The sequence below is a fragment of the Peromyscus leucopus genome, chromosome 7 (genome assembly GCF_004664715.2).
Source record: "Peromyscus leucopus breed LL Stock chromosome 7, UCI_PerLeu_2.1, whole genome shotgun sequence".
NCBI lineage: Eukaryota > Metazoa > Chordata > Mammalia > Rodentia > Cricetidae > Peromyscus > Peromyscus leucopus.
In genome coordinates, this window is record NC_051069.1 from 14,769,668 (window position 1) to 14,783,639 (window position 13,972).

Consider the following 13,972-nt stretch of genomic DNA (forward strand, 5'->3'; position numbering starts at 1 on the left):
CCCATGCCTGACATGGCTTGGGTGGCCAAGAACCAGAGTCTAGATAGCCCAGAGACCTAGGGTAAAACCAAGTATTACTGGTCTAAAAAAAAAGTAACAATCAAATGACTCCTAATGATATTATGCTACACTAACAGATCAGTGCCTTGCTCAGCCATCATCAGAGAGACTTCCTCCTGCAGCAGATGGAAACAAAAACAGAGACCCATAGCCAGGCATTATGCAGAGAATGAGACCTTGGAATACACAGCTCTAAATGGGATGTCTCCATCAAACTGCTCCTCTCAGAGCTCAGGGAACCCCACGGAAGAGGCAGGACTGGGGGAGACAGGACACCAGGAGAATAAGGTCCTCTGAAACAACCGAGCAAAGCTCACATGAACTCTCGGACTGAAACAGGGGCACACCAGGTCCTCTGCATGCGTACTATAGCCTTCAGTTTAGTGCTTTTATAGGGCTCCTGAATGTGTGAACAAGTAGGTCTCTGAATCTTGTGCTTTCTCTTGGGGTTCTTTTATTTTTCTGTTGGCTTGGCTTGTCCAACTCTGATATGATGCTTTTCATCTTACCTTATTTTATTTTGTTAATAAATAAATTCTAGTTGCTTAAAAGATAGAGTGACAATCGCTGCACTGGGGGAGAGGGAAGGGAAGAAAAAGAACGGGGGGGGGGAGCTCAGGGACGAGGGAAGGGCTCTGGGGGCCACTGCGTAGTCCGTCAGTGGGGCCTGGAGAAGCAGTTCTGGAACACAGCCTCAAGAGGATCCCCACTGTCTGTGGGGCCCACGCTGGCTCTGAGGGAAGTCCCCAGGCCAGGTGGAGGACCTACAGCAATACAAGCCAGTATCTGGCACCAGGAAAGACAGAGGGACACGCTGCAGGACCTGGTCCAGTACAAGCCCAGGGAAAAGGTCTGGTGCGGGCAGAGGACGAGCTGAGGGCTGTGGGACTGGGGTGTGATCTGGTTTTTCTCCACACACTTCTCCAGGGTGTTGCATTCACTTCTTAGCCTTGAACTGGGCTCAGAGGAGCAGAAGCAGCCCAGCCCAGAGCCAGGCCTCGAGCTGGATCTGTCAGTGGCCAGGGAAGCAACAGTATCTGAGGACAGCAAGAGGGCTGTAGACAGTGGCTCCAGCTCCCTCCTGAACATGTTGAGAGCCCCTCATCTTGCTCTCCAGTAAGTTAGGGTTTTTCTTTTTCTTTTTTGGTTTTTCGAGACAGGGTTTCTCTGTGTAGCTTTGTGCCTTTCCTGGAACTCGCTTTGGAGACCAGGCTGGCCTCAAACTCACAGAGATCCGCCTGCCTCTGCCTCCCGAGTGCTGGGATTAAAGGCGTGGGCCGCCACCACCTGGCCGTAAGTTAGTGTTTGTAGTCAAGCCCTACTTCCCTGGGAAATCAGGTCCCTCACTATAAAAAGAAACAGAGAGCAACCCACAGCTACCTCATCCTGACTTTCAGGGCTGAGACACCCAGAAGGAAGAGCTTCAAACGCTCCGAGAGCCTGCGTCAACCTCTAGCCGTGGCCCTTGGCTGGGCATAGGCCCTACAGACCCTCCCTGGCCCACCACGCCCCACAGCCCGCTGTGCTTCTCCACTGCACACTGGAAACGCCACGTTTATTTGTCAAAGGCGCTCAAGCCTCTAGTAAGCACAGAACAGCAGGGCTCTCCCGCATGCTGCCCTGAGCCCAGCTCCTCAGGCATGCAAGATGGAGCTGGTGGATGTGGCCAGGGGTCCTCCAGAGCAGGCCCACTGGAAAAACAAATTCTGCTCTGTCCATTCCCACCCTCCTAGCCTGTTCTGGCCTGCCAATAGGAAAGTGGGGCCGCCTGCCTCCACTGCAGCAACCCCTTCTTGGGGGCTGCCCTCCCTCCCCTTCCCTACCCTCTGATCTCCCTGGATGTCAGAGTCCTGATCCACGTGCTTCAGTCCTCCACATGGGTGCCATACAGGCTGCTTCTGTGCCTCTTGTCTGTCCAGTCAGGTCTTCAGCTGGGTAGGGCAGGCTGGGCTCTGTCTTCACTCTGTGCAGCCAGCTCAGGACTAGCACTTTGTTGGGGATCGAATGAGCCAAGGCCTGTCCAGAGAGCCGCCATAGGTGAACGCGCAGGTCACCTGACTCAGGACACCTGACTCAGGTCACCTGACTCAGGACACCTGACTCGGCACTGAGCAGCAGCAGATGTCTCCCAGCCTCCTGGGCTCCTGGTTGGGCCTGAAAACATCTTCAGGCCTCAATTTTCCGTGGCCCAGACCAATGCCTCCTATCCCAAGAGGCATCTCTGGCTTGGCACCAGGCTCAGGGTCAGGTCATGGATGGACAGCTGGCATGCCTACTTCAAGGCCCGGAGGACAGCCTCCAGCTTCATGACCACGGCTAGGTCACCCTTCACCTTCAGCCGCCCACTCATGTAGGCCCCCAGGGGCCGCAGTTCCCTGCACATCAAGGCCTGAAGGTCCGCCTCAGCCATCTCCACCACCACGTCGGGGATGCCATCAGGTGCTCCATGTCCCACTCTGCCTTGTCCTGTTGGGAGGTAGCATTGTCATCAGTAAGAGGATGGATGCCATGTGGCGGGGACAGGGTAGCACAGCCCACTGGGGAATAGTCACAAGCACTGGGTAGTTCAAGTTCTAGAGCCCGGGGTGTGGCCTAAACTTAATCCCCGACCCCCAACACAGTGGGGGTGGGGCAGGTTCTAACACAATGGCTTCAAGCCTTGCTGACTGGGACTGCTTGTTGCTACTGTCTGCAAATTTATGAGTGAAGAGAATGGTAATGTTGCTCCCCAGGGTGCAGAGCCTGGCATGCGGTAGGCCTGAGCGTGGAGGCTCCCAGTTACCCGACTGAGCTGGTCTGCTGATCCCAGTGAGACCACAGCCCAGGTTGTTGTCAGGGGTTCATTCCAATCAGGGGGCAGGAGCAAGGGACAGTCTTTAAAGGACCACGGGGGAGGAGACACGCAGCCTGAGTGGGAAGGGAAGGACAGAGGGAAGAGCCACACCTGCAGTGAGATCCAGGAAGTAGACACTCTGGGCGCCACCCGGCAAGGTGACGTTGAACTGGTAGCAGGCCCCCACCTGGCTGACCAGCGCTTCGGACAGGAAGGGTTGCAGGGCAGTGAGAAGCCCCTCCGCCACGGGCTGCTGCTTCGGGCTGGGCTCAGCCTCAGCCCCCGCCTGAGAGGCAGGTGGCTCCACCTCACTTATCATTTCCAAGGTGTCTACTGGTGGCCAACAGGGTTGAGGAGGGAGACAGAGAACAGGTCAGTGTACCGCGAAGGTCGGCATGCCTCCACCCTTTTGTGAAGTTTCTTCTTACAGCCCTTCATGCTCTGTGCTCGTCTCCTAAGCTGCCTCTAGGTTCCCAGCCAACACCCCCACACCATGTCTACGCTCCTCTGGCCTGCAGTACAGTCCTCCTTCTAGCTGCTTCGGCAGGACTATAGCATCTTCCCACGGAGGTCCTGGGGCCTCTACAGACTTCTCCATGACCGCACTCTGGTCAGCTCCAGAAACAGAGCAGAATGAACCGGCTAAGCTAAGGGCACGAGAAGCGAAACCCGCTTACCTGGCCCTGGGGATGGAGAACCTCCTACCGCTGAGTTCATGCTTCCCCCCAGCAAGTGGAGGGCCAACTGGTGGAGGGTGCTGTCCAGGCTGGACACGGCTGGGCCGTCCTGGGGAGGCCGCAGCACGGCCTCCACCGCCAGCTCGATACGGTCTACCTCCAGGCCCCAAGCTCTGGTCACATCATTGATCTCCAGCTGAGGGCAGCGAGGGAAGAGACGGGAGTCACTCGATGAGGCTCCCCTGAACAGCTCTGGACAACTCACTCTAGCCACATCTGGACATGGAGGACACAATGGAGAAGCCCCCAGCTGGGAATCCAGCAAGAGAGCCCAGTCTCTTGGCTAGACAAGTGCTGGGCTGGGGAGGGAGGTGGGAACTCTAAGTAGAAGGAGAGACTTTCTCAGCAAAGCCCAGACAGCAGCAGACTCTAGAAAGTTCCACGTAGATTCTCAAGTATGGGGCACTGGTCAGAACTGGGGGTTCCAGGTAGCCTCTTCCTGCTCAGGTGGATTTGTTCTGAGGACAAGGAACCCCAGAGGTGTTTATAGACATGGAGGTGGCCAAGGAAGCAGACTCCCTTTGGAGAACGATCGTCCTGGTGCTGTGCAGACACTGCTGAAGAGGGTCAGGGGTGGGGGATGGTTTCACTGCAGGCAAGAGATGAGGGGGGCTGGGCAGAGGGCAGGGGTGTGGGGAGGGGACGAGGAGGGCTGGGCAGAGGGCAGGGGTATGGGGAGGGGACCAGGAGGGCTGGGCAGAGGTGTGTGGTGAGGGAACTAAGAGGGGTCGGAGGGCAGGGGTGTGGTGAGGGGACCAGGAGGGCTGGGCAGAGGGCAGGGGTGTGGTGAGGGGACCAGGAGGGCTGGGCAGAGGGCAGGGGAAGGGAAGGGGAGGGGAAAGGGAGGGGAAGGGGAGGGAGTCAGAAGCAGCAAGGGAGGCTGCCTTGCAAACCGCCAGGCCACAGCAGGCCCAGGAGAGGGAAAGAGCCTGTACAGTGGACATGGATGTCGCAGGGGTGGGGAAGGCAGGCTCCTGGGGTCATGACGGCATTCTCCTAGAGGACCCGAGGGTGGGAAGGGGAGGGGGGGTAGCAGCTACTGTCATACTGTTAGCTCAAGGTGTCTGCGAATGGATTTGTAAGTTTCCAAAGGATAAAGGGAGCAGGTGCCCAAGCAGAAGACTAGAGGATATTGCTGTGAGCCCTGGACTCTCCCAGGCTACGACAGGAACATGGACACTGTAGAGCAGGAGACAGGCAGGGCTGCGGGCGTCGGGTGGGGCGGGGTGGAAGGACCCAGAGGAGACCAGAGGGAGGTCACTGGTGAGAGCCAGAGCTAAGTCTGAACAAAGCTCAGACCAAGGACGGCGGGAGAGGAACAGAACCTTCTTGAAGGAAGGGAAGAGGGGAGGAGAGCTTGAGGGAGGAGGAAAGCGAATCCCTGGGATCCTTGGGACAGAGGTGGGATCAGGCAGGACCCAGTTCAGGGAGGAGCTTCCAGGAGGGAAGCAGAAAGCACAGATGCAGAGATGCAGAGAATATAAAAGTTCTGCCTCAAGTCTCTCCTGACAGTGAAGAGGCAAGATGGAGGGAGCAAAGTGGGGCGGCTGCAGGAGGGCGGTGTGGACGGAGGACAAGGGGCGGGGCTGCAGGAGGGCGGTGTGGCCGGAGGACAAGGGGCGGGGCTGCAGGAGGGCGGTGTGGCCGGAGGACAAGGGGCGGGACTGCAGGAGGGCGGTGTGGACGGAGCACAGGGGCGGGGCTGCAGGAGGGCGGTGTGGACGGAGGACAAGGGGCGGGGCTGCAGGAGGGCGGTGTGGCCGGAGGACAAGGGGCGGGGCTGCAGGAGGGCGGTGTGGACGGAGAACAAGGGGCGGGGCTGCAGGAGGCAGTGGAGGGAGCTAAGAAGCTGTTGGCCAAAAGGCAACTGAGGAAGAGGCGGGAGTGGCAGGCTAAGGAAGAGGTGAGAGAAGAGCCCGCAACCCTTACAGATGGGAAAGGAAATGGCACATGCACACCTCCTTCAGCCAGGACTTGAGGGACAGATAATGCAGCTCCCGAGGTTTCCTTTCAGCTCTACTCAACCAGGAGATGCACATGGACCCTGGACAATGGACCCGAAGTGACTTTCACATTCTAGATGGACTTCTTCCCAATTGCCCCTCTCACATCAAAGCAACACAACTTTAAGATTGAATTTATCATCCTAAAGATGAATTATAACGGGATGTGCTGGTATGAAGAAAATCTGGTAGCAGCGTATTACCTGAGTTGTATTAGTCTGAACACTGCATTGTGGGTAGGAGCAGATGGTCGAGCTCTGGCCCAGAACTGCCCTTTACCATGAATGGTTCTCAGAACCAAGTGGAATAGTTTCTGGGCCTTGGTTCCCCTCCTCTATTAAAATGACAAATGCCGGCCCTCTCATAGTGAAAATGGGAAGCTGAGATGCTGTTGGGCAGGTACAAGTACTCTGTAAGCCATAAAATACTGGGCCTGGGGCCGGTGGGCTCGGCAGTAGAATGCTTGTCTAGCATGCCACAGCCCTGAGTTCCATCCCCAACTGGCATTGCCACAAAACAAGACAAAACAAGCACTGTGCCTTGAGAACCACTGTTATGGCTGGAAGGAGTATTTCGGTAGGAATTTCATTCCGCTCCAGTGGGGGTGCTTGGTGAAGCTGGACAAAGCTAGGTCCCACAGGAGAGGAAGCACATGTTGGATATGGAGGGACAGCCACCGCGCATGTAACAGACAGGAAAGAGGGTGAATTCCAGGGTACCTAGTTTTTCACACATGTAGAGCAGGGACAGGAAGAAGACTCAGGTGCCCCATGTCTCTGTTCTGTTCTAAACAAGAACCTAAGACCACAGAAACTCATGTGCAGGAGTCCCAAGCACCTGGCTGCACCCAGGGGGCCCTGATCATCTCCTCAGCCACCAGAACAGAAACTGAAGAGGGCCAAGGCCCAGGGCTGTGATCACAGAAGCGGTGAAGGGGTAAATATCTCAACAGTCAGAGGCAGGTGTCCAACAAATTCCGCTGGAGCACTTCTCTTCAGGATACAGGTGCTCAAGATGAGTGACCCGGGTCACCTCTGCTCCTCACCTTGGGGCCTCACCCATTCTTTCCAGGTGGTAATAATGTTGGGACATACAGTGAGCTAAGACCCAGGGATACTTGGTCCTTGTTCAAAGTGACCTGGCAGGCCCTGCTGCCAGACCCTGAGCCGCACCTTGGAGAAGCCACCTACCAGGAGTTGGTCACCGATCTTGAGCTTCTCCATCTGGATCTCCTGCAGTGGCCTCCTGAGTAGGGCCTTGGTCATGGCGTTGTGGGCTGTCATTCGAGTGGCAGTGTTTAGGTCCTTCACAGCCATCACGGAGAGCACTGGGTCCCAGATGCGAAACTGGACATCAGCTCCCACCGATAACACAGCCCCATCCTTAGAGGCCACCTGTTTCAGGACACCACAACAGAGACAACATTAAAAGGGCCAGGCGCTACCGGAAGGTCAAACCCACTGAGACCATCCAGCTTGACCCGCCTGCCTGGCAGCTAGCTCCTCAAAGACAAAACGGTCTCTCCAAGTAGGTGGGGTCAGGTATGGCTCAAAGCCCTGATATACTCATCATTCACCATGCATGGCCCCAATCCTCCTGTGCAGGGCAGCTAAGATGTCCCTCACCTTGCAAGGAGGAACATTGAAGGCTCGGGTCCTCAGGTCCACCCTCTGGAAGGAGTCAATGAAGGGCAGGAGAAGAACCATGCCAGGCCCTTGGGGGGTGCGGATCCGACCCAGCCGAAACACGATCATCCTCTCATAGGTGGGCACGATCTGTTCATGGTGGCGAAAGAAAGGGGTTTGGAAGTGGTTCGCCTAGGCTGGCCGAAGTCATTTGCCAGATCCCTCTCTGCCCTCCTTACCTCACCCTGCCCGTCAAACATCCTTTGGTGTGTGTGATGTGTGTGAAGGCCAGAGGCAAACCTGGGCCACTTCCTATTTTCATTTTTCTCTGCCATAAGGTAAAGGACCCCCTGTGGTGTAGTGTGATGCTCTGCTCAAATACACTGGGTCAAGCGACCAGAGGCCAACACTTCTGAAGCCGAGGGCCAAACTAAGCCCGCCCTCTCGATAGTTTCTGAAGGGATACTTTGTCACAGTGACCAAATACCAACACACTTATCTGTGCTTAGATGGGAGAACCGGGGCTCCGAGACACTGGGCCCAGAGACACGCTCAGTGATCACACAGTCCCTCCGGTGAAAGGGCCTTGATCTGAACGCTGTTCTCAGAAACGACCATGTTTTAATCACCACAAGTACTTACTTGATCAGAGAAACTTTTCCTCTGTGGCTTGAAGCTAATCATGACTCATTCCAGGAAACTGTTTGCTCCTGGATTAGGTGGGGGAAAGCCCTGGCTGCTCTAACAAATGCCCTGGAGCCCCTCAAGAAGTAGTTAAATCTAAGTTGAGAACCACAGGCAAGAGAGGCCAAGCCACACGTCGATGGTCGTAGGGCCTGTATTTCAGTGGCACCGTAGACGTAGCACCTGGGTTCATCTCAGTGCTCCCTTCTAGACCACACAAACACCGGGCCTTTCTAGGGACGCCACTGCCCAGGGCCATGCAAAGGGAAAGGCCTGCTCGGGCTTCACCTTCGCTGGAGCTGCCAGGCCTGGTGCTCAATTACAGCTGTGTCTCTCATCTTCTCCTATAAGCACCACCGCTTCTGTGAAATGAGGCCGGAGTTCTGCTGGGCAAGCTGGGAGCTTTTCTTTCAATTGGACAGGAGCAAGAGGGAGGACGACCTGGCAAAGGTATGTGTCTAGATTCCAGGACTCAGAAAACCTATTTCTACTCCTTCCTGTCTCCCAAGATGCTCTTGGTTAAGTCTCAGCCTCAGTTTATTCATCTGAAGGATGGGGACTGTCCTAGTCTCTCCTGTAGCTGTCATAAACACTGTGATCAAAAGAAACTTGGGGCCGGGTGGCGGTGGCGCATGCCATTAATCCCAGCACTCAGGAGGCAGAGCCAGGCAGATCTCTGTGAGTTCAAGGCCAGCCTGGTCTATAGAGTGAGATCCAGGACAGGCACCAAAACTACACAGAGAAACCTGTCTCGAAAAAAAAGAAAGAAAGAAAGAAGGAAGGAAAGAAAGAAAGGAAGGAAGGAAGGAAGGAACGAACGAACAAACAAACAAACTTGGGGAGAAAAGAGTTTACTTGGTGTATAGGCTACAGACCATCACTGAGGGGGGCTAGAGCAGGAAATCAAGCAGGAAACTGGGTGGGGGCAGAACTGAGCAGAGAGAGACCTTGGAGGAATCACAGTTACTGGCTTGCCCCACCTCCCACTTGCTCGGCTCGCTCAGACCCAACTGTCTAGGGATGGCACCCCAGGGGGCTGGGCTCTCCTACACCTCTCAGCAATCAAAATGCCCCCAAAGACACGGCCACTGACCATTTGATGGAGGTAATCCCTCAGTTGAGGTGCCCTCTTCACAGGCACCTCAAGTTGACAATCAAGATGAGCCACCAAAAACTGAACAACCCTAGGCTTGCCTGTTTCCTAGAGGAGTGATAATATTTAGAGGCAAGGGGCCAAATATGGGGAATCCATTCACCAGTGCCAAAGCTTTCACCGTGTCTACCAACCCCCCAATAGCATCCAGCCAGCCTTACCTTCAGAGCAAACCAGCCAGAAACGGGGAAGGTGAGCAGCAGCAGCAAGAACCCCAAGAAACTGATGAGGCCGTGGCAGAGACAGGAGGGCCAGCTCTCAGGTGCATCTGGGGACAAAAGAGCAGAAGCAGCCACAGAATACCAGCTGGGCTTGGCAGGACAACTTCAAGTACAGTGTGCCATGAGTACAGTGGGTCATGTGCACATTTTGCCTGCCTTCTGCCTCAGAGGCTCCCCATAGCTATTTAGGGACCATGCATCATAACTAACCGGTCTCCAGTGCAACACCCCACACAAGGCTTTTCTCTCCTAGGTAAGAGCCACTGAATCTGAGAACACAACCCATGTGCTGTTCTCTCTGCTGGACAGAGCAGGAATCAACAACTCCTTGTCTAATGTATATTGCCCACCCAAACCTGGAAGACAACACTCATGCTGTGAAACTAACTTCTATGCTTTCAACGGGTCCTTACGGAGAAGGGGTCTCAGCTAAAAAGGATAAAACAGTGATTGTTCATCAATAAAAGTCACAGCGAGACTAAAGTGTCCCTTTCTAGTTTAGTCCTCACTCCTGCTTTAATACCCTAAAAAAATTTTTAATGTATTTTTCAATTCAAGCCCTTTGGAGGGAAGAGCTGGGAAGATGAGCCTAAAGACAAAGACTCTAACCCTTGCAGAACCAAAAATCGAGAATGGGTGTTGAGCAGACATCCCCGGAATCTAGGGTGAGATTGTTGTCTGCTCTTCTCCCAGCCCTAGACAGGGAGACCAAAAGAGGCTGTTCTACGCTTCAGGGAGTCCCTGCCCGCAGGGCTTTCTAAGTCCCAAACTCTGATCTTTTCAGGAAAGGAATCTTTGGTCAGAGGCACTCCTAAGAGCAGGGGGCAGAATACAGGAAATCCATTCATCAATGCCAGAGTTCAAGGTACTATCAATACAGAAGTACCACAGAGGGCCCAGATTCTTCAAGGTCAGGCCAAAGAAGCCACAGAAGGCTCTGGAGCAAGAAAGAGCCAAAGCAAATAAGCTGGCCTGCCTTTTTGTTCTGTGCATCTCACCAGTACACAGGAGACTCCTGGTCCCTGCGCTGCTACCCTAGGGTGATTCTTTTTCCATTTCTCTGCAGGTGCTTTTAGGTTGCTTGTGGCCGCCTCTGCCTGGGATTCTGTTTTCTTTCTATGCATGATGAGCTATCCTAAAAATAGTAATGTGATGAGCTGAGATTCGGGAAGATGGGGCTACACTGGTTCGGAAGCTGTAGCTGGTGGTCCTAGCGAAGACAAAGTAGCAGTATTCCAACGCCTTGTTTGGCACCCTCTCCACATCTTATGCCCTTCATGCTCCCTCCTCCTAGAGGCAAGGAGTACAAGTGTGGGGGTACTGGCTAGTCCCTATACGGTCCACCGTGCTGGGCAGCCACTCACCGGCCCCTGGCCCCACGCCGCCCGGCTCTGGGGACAAGCAGCCCTTCTGCGAACCCAGAAAGCCGAAACTCGACTGCTGGAAACGATCGAAATCCCCTAAGGGCAGCGCCCGGTAGCCTGATCTGCCGAACATGACTTCTGGCCCGGGACACGCCCCGCGCCTCCACCGGCCGCCGGCTCTGCCCAGCCCGCTGCAGCTCCACCCCGCCTCGCCCCCGCCGCTTCCGGCTTCACTTGCGCCGCCAAGTGTAGTGGCCGCGCAGGAGCAGGAAGCAGGCCGGATCCGCCCCTGCCGTCCCACAGCGCCCTCTGCGTTGGGAGGACCGAACTGCGGTCGCACAGTTTTGGGGATGTAGCCTTGGTTCTGATGTAGAGCTTCTTGAAAGGTGATGACCACCCCTTTCCTAATCTTTTACCTGGCCTTAAGAAAGGAGGAGAGGAAGTTTGGCTTAAAAAGACATTACAGGAGCTGGGCGGCGGTGGTTCACGCCTTTAATTCCAGCACTCAGAATCAGGCGGATCTCGACAGGCACCAAAACTACACAGAGAAAGAAACCCTGTCTCCAAAAACCAAAACCAAAACAAACAAACAAACAAAAAAGCATCACAGGAGCCTTTTCTCCAGAATCAAGGAAATGTCATCTGCCTCAAGTACTTCTCCAAACTCAACACATTGAGGAATGTGCTTTACCCAGATTTAGACTTCCTCCTGGGCATGATTGGCCTTTTTATGTTTCCCCACAGCCCAGAAAACAGACCCTGTCATATAGAGCACTGTACTTACTTGCTTAATGGTGGCAGACCGAAGTCACTGTGGACAAGGTGAAGTCAGAAGGCCTGAACTTTGGTATAAAGGAGAAATTCTACATTCAGACACCTCAGGAAACATGGCCATGTGGTGGTGGTGGTGGTGGTGGTGGTGGTGGTGGTGGTGGTGGTGGTGGCAGAGTTATCACAGCGCTACATCAGAGCCCTTGATCCAGGTACTTGAGGTAAATTGTCTTTCCATGGCTTTAGAAAACCCAAAGGGAGGGAGCAAATGTACTCCAATAGGATGCTAGGGAGGCTGTCAGGAGGCCATTTTATAAAACCAGAAAAGTATGAAGCTTTCCCAGTCTTGCTTCTCCAGATCCCTACCATAGCCCATTTCTAAGTCCCTCTGCCTATGATTGCTGTGCTGGCTAATTTTATGTCACCTTGACACAAGCAAGCTAGAGTCATCAGAGAAGAGGTAACTCCAATTGAGAAAATGTCTCCATAAGACTGGGCTGTAGGCAAGCTGTAGAACATTTTCTTAATGATTGATGTGGGAGGGCCCATCCCATTGTGGGTTTTATAAGAAAGTAGGCTGAGCAATCCATGTGAAGCAAGCCAGTAAGCAGCACCCCTCCATGGTCTCTGTATCAGTCCCTGCCTCCAGGATCCTGCCATGTTTGAGTCCCTATCCTGGCTTCCTTCACTGATGGACTACAATGTGGCACTGTAAGCAGAATAAACCCTTTCCTCTCCAACTTTCTTTTTGGTTATGGTGTTTTGTCAAAGGTCACAGCAATAAAAACCATAAGACAAGTTGGTACCAGGAGTGGGGTTTAGATGTAGCCAAGTTGACAACCAAGAATAACCATCACAATTCCACTCCTTGTCAATTTGACACACAATCATGTCTCCTTATGTTGTGATTAATTTCCAAATGAAAACAATAAGCAGGTCATAATAATGCCTAAATATAATATAACTATCCCACATATAAATTGCAAACACATTATATATTTAACAATGTGTCATAATTACATCTAACATAACTATCCCTCATACAACTGCAAATCCATTATAAATTTAGAATAGGTGACAATGTCCCTTGAGGGGCATTCTTTTAGTATCTAAAACTTAAATATGATAACCATTGGTATTCTGTTAATTGATGTTATGTCACATGATAATGAAATTGAGGAAAGAAAACACAAATATTTGCACAAATACATTCTTAAAAAAAAATATGACAGAAACAACTGCCCACTCCATTTGACTGTTCTTAGTTTGATGGCCTAATTTTAAAGGCCAAGGAATACAGGTCAGCCTGGAGGTATGGGACACTTGCAAGACCTCTTGTAGTCTCTAGGATGTTATGTCTCCCTTCAGCATCCCCCTCACCCCAACTCTAAGTTTACAACAGTGGGGACCTGTTACCATCCCTTCTAATCTGTTTCATATAGGAACGCGGCATAGGATGCATGTACACAGGGACCAGAAAAGTGGGTGGGAATAGATTGAAGTGGAAGCCAAAGGCACTGGCCAATCAAGTGTGCCTTTTCCCTCGCCCACTGGATTCGGAATCTCTTTTCACTGGCCAAGAGCTCCCTTTCTATCTCCTTGCTCTCTTCACTGCTTCTGGCCAGTTCTCCCCCCTGCCTCCCTGCTCTCTCCCACCTCACATTCACCAGACCCACGGTCACCCAAGGCATCACCCTGTTCTGTCTTTCACCAACGCCCTCCCACCTGACTCAGGTCCTCCTCGGCATCCCATGGCCCCTTCTCATAAGCCTCCTGTCTCAAGGTCATCAGCCAGACGTAGCTGACAACGTGTACCAAACCTTTCACCGACTCTCAGATCAAATAGAACTGGCCCATCTCCTGCCTTGTGATTAATCTCCTCTTCTCGGGTATCATTTTTCAGGAGCTCCATCTCAAATCTGAAAATGGTCCTGACTACTTCCCAAACAAGCTCTCCTCTTTCAGACCTCCACTCCTTTCCAGGTGCCTGTCTTTAAAGTGTCCCCACAACCCTGAATCCCTAGTGACTTCCTCCTGCATGCTCCATTCTCAGCGGAGGGATGCCTTTCCAGGCAGACCCATTCCAATACTGGGTCTAAGTCTCCATTTGGGGTGACTTGGGTGTTCTCTCAAAGAGGGGTTTATTTCTTAATAAAGAAAGAGCCTCTCAAAGAGGGGTTCTTAACTAGGGAGGCACGAAGCTGTGAGGTGAGCTGAGTAGCTCAGAGACAGAACTGGAGCAAGGAAATGCCTGTCAGCCAGTCAGCTCTGCATCTCTCCTGGTATGCATATTGTGAGCGTGGCAGGATCTCTCTTCGTAGAGCAAACTCGCGATCTTTCTGCTAGAGTCATGCCACCATTCTGTTTGGTTGGTTGGTTGGTTAACCTCTCTGGTTCTACCCGAGGGGGCTCCATAGCTCCCCAGTCTTTTTCTTCCAACTCCCGAAGTGTGACTTTAGAACCAGCCTCTCCGCCCCTAGACACGCCCCCGCCCTGTCTCACTTCCTCTCGGGAGGCGGGC

General features: G+C 53.3%; 1 protein-coding gene across 2 annotated transcripts; it reads right to left on the minus strand.

Annotated features, from left to right (window-relative positions):
- Positions 1 to 1,598: 1,598 nt before the first annotated feature.
- Stoml1 (stomatin like 1) lies at positions 1,599 to 10,898 on the minus strand. 2 transcript variants are annotated; one of them, XM_028892513.2, is made up of 7 exons: positions 10,681 to 10,898; positions 9,257 to 9,363; positions 7,259 to 7,408; positions 6,824 to 7,027; positions 3,571 to 3,766; positions 3,005 to 3,223; positions 1,599 to 2,526 (listed from the first exon to the last, which is right to left on the minus strand). In XM_028892513.2, the coding sequence occupies exons 1-7, from the start codon at positions 10,811 to 10,813 to the stop codon at positions 2,333 to 2,335; spliced, it is 1,203 nt and encodes a 400-aa protein (XP_028748346.1). In that variant the 5' UTR covers positions 10,814 to 10,898; the 3' UTR covers positions 1,599 to 2,332. The 2 variants fall into 2 exon arrangements, with proteins under 2 accessions (XP_028748346.1, XP_028748345.1); XM_028892512.2 differs by having other exon boundaries at positions 3,005 to 3,226; positions 10,681 to 10,897.
- Positions 10,899 to 13,972: the final 3,074 nt, after the last annotated feature.

Excerpts from the sequence above, each read along its gene's own strand:
- Stoml1 (XM_028892512.2), bottom strand. The coding sequence starts at position 10,813 with ATGTTCGGCAGATCAGGCTACCGGGCGCTGCCCTTAGGGGATTTCGAT. Across the intron at positions 7,409-9,256 it reads CTGGCTGGTTTGCTCTGAAG|ATCGTGCCCACCTATGAGAG; the intron begins GTAAGGCTGGCT and ends CACCATGAACAG. Across the intron at positions 3,767-6,823 it reads AGATCGGTGACCAACTCCTG|CTGGAGATCAATGATGTGAC; the intron begins GTAGGTGGCTTC and ends CGCTGCCCTCAG.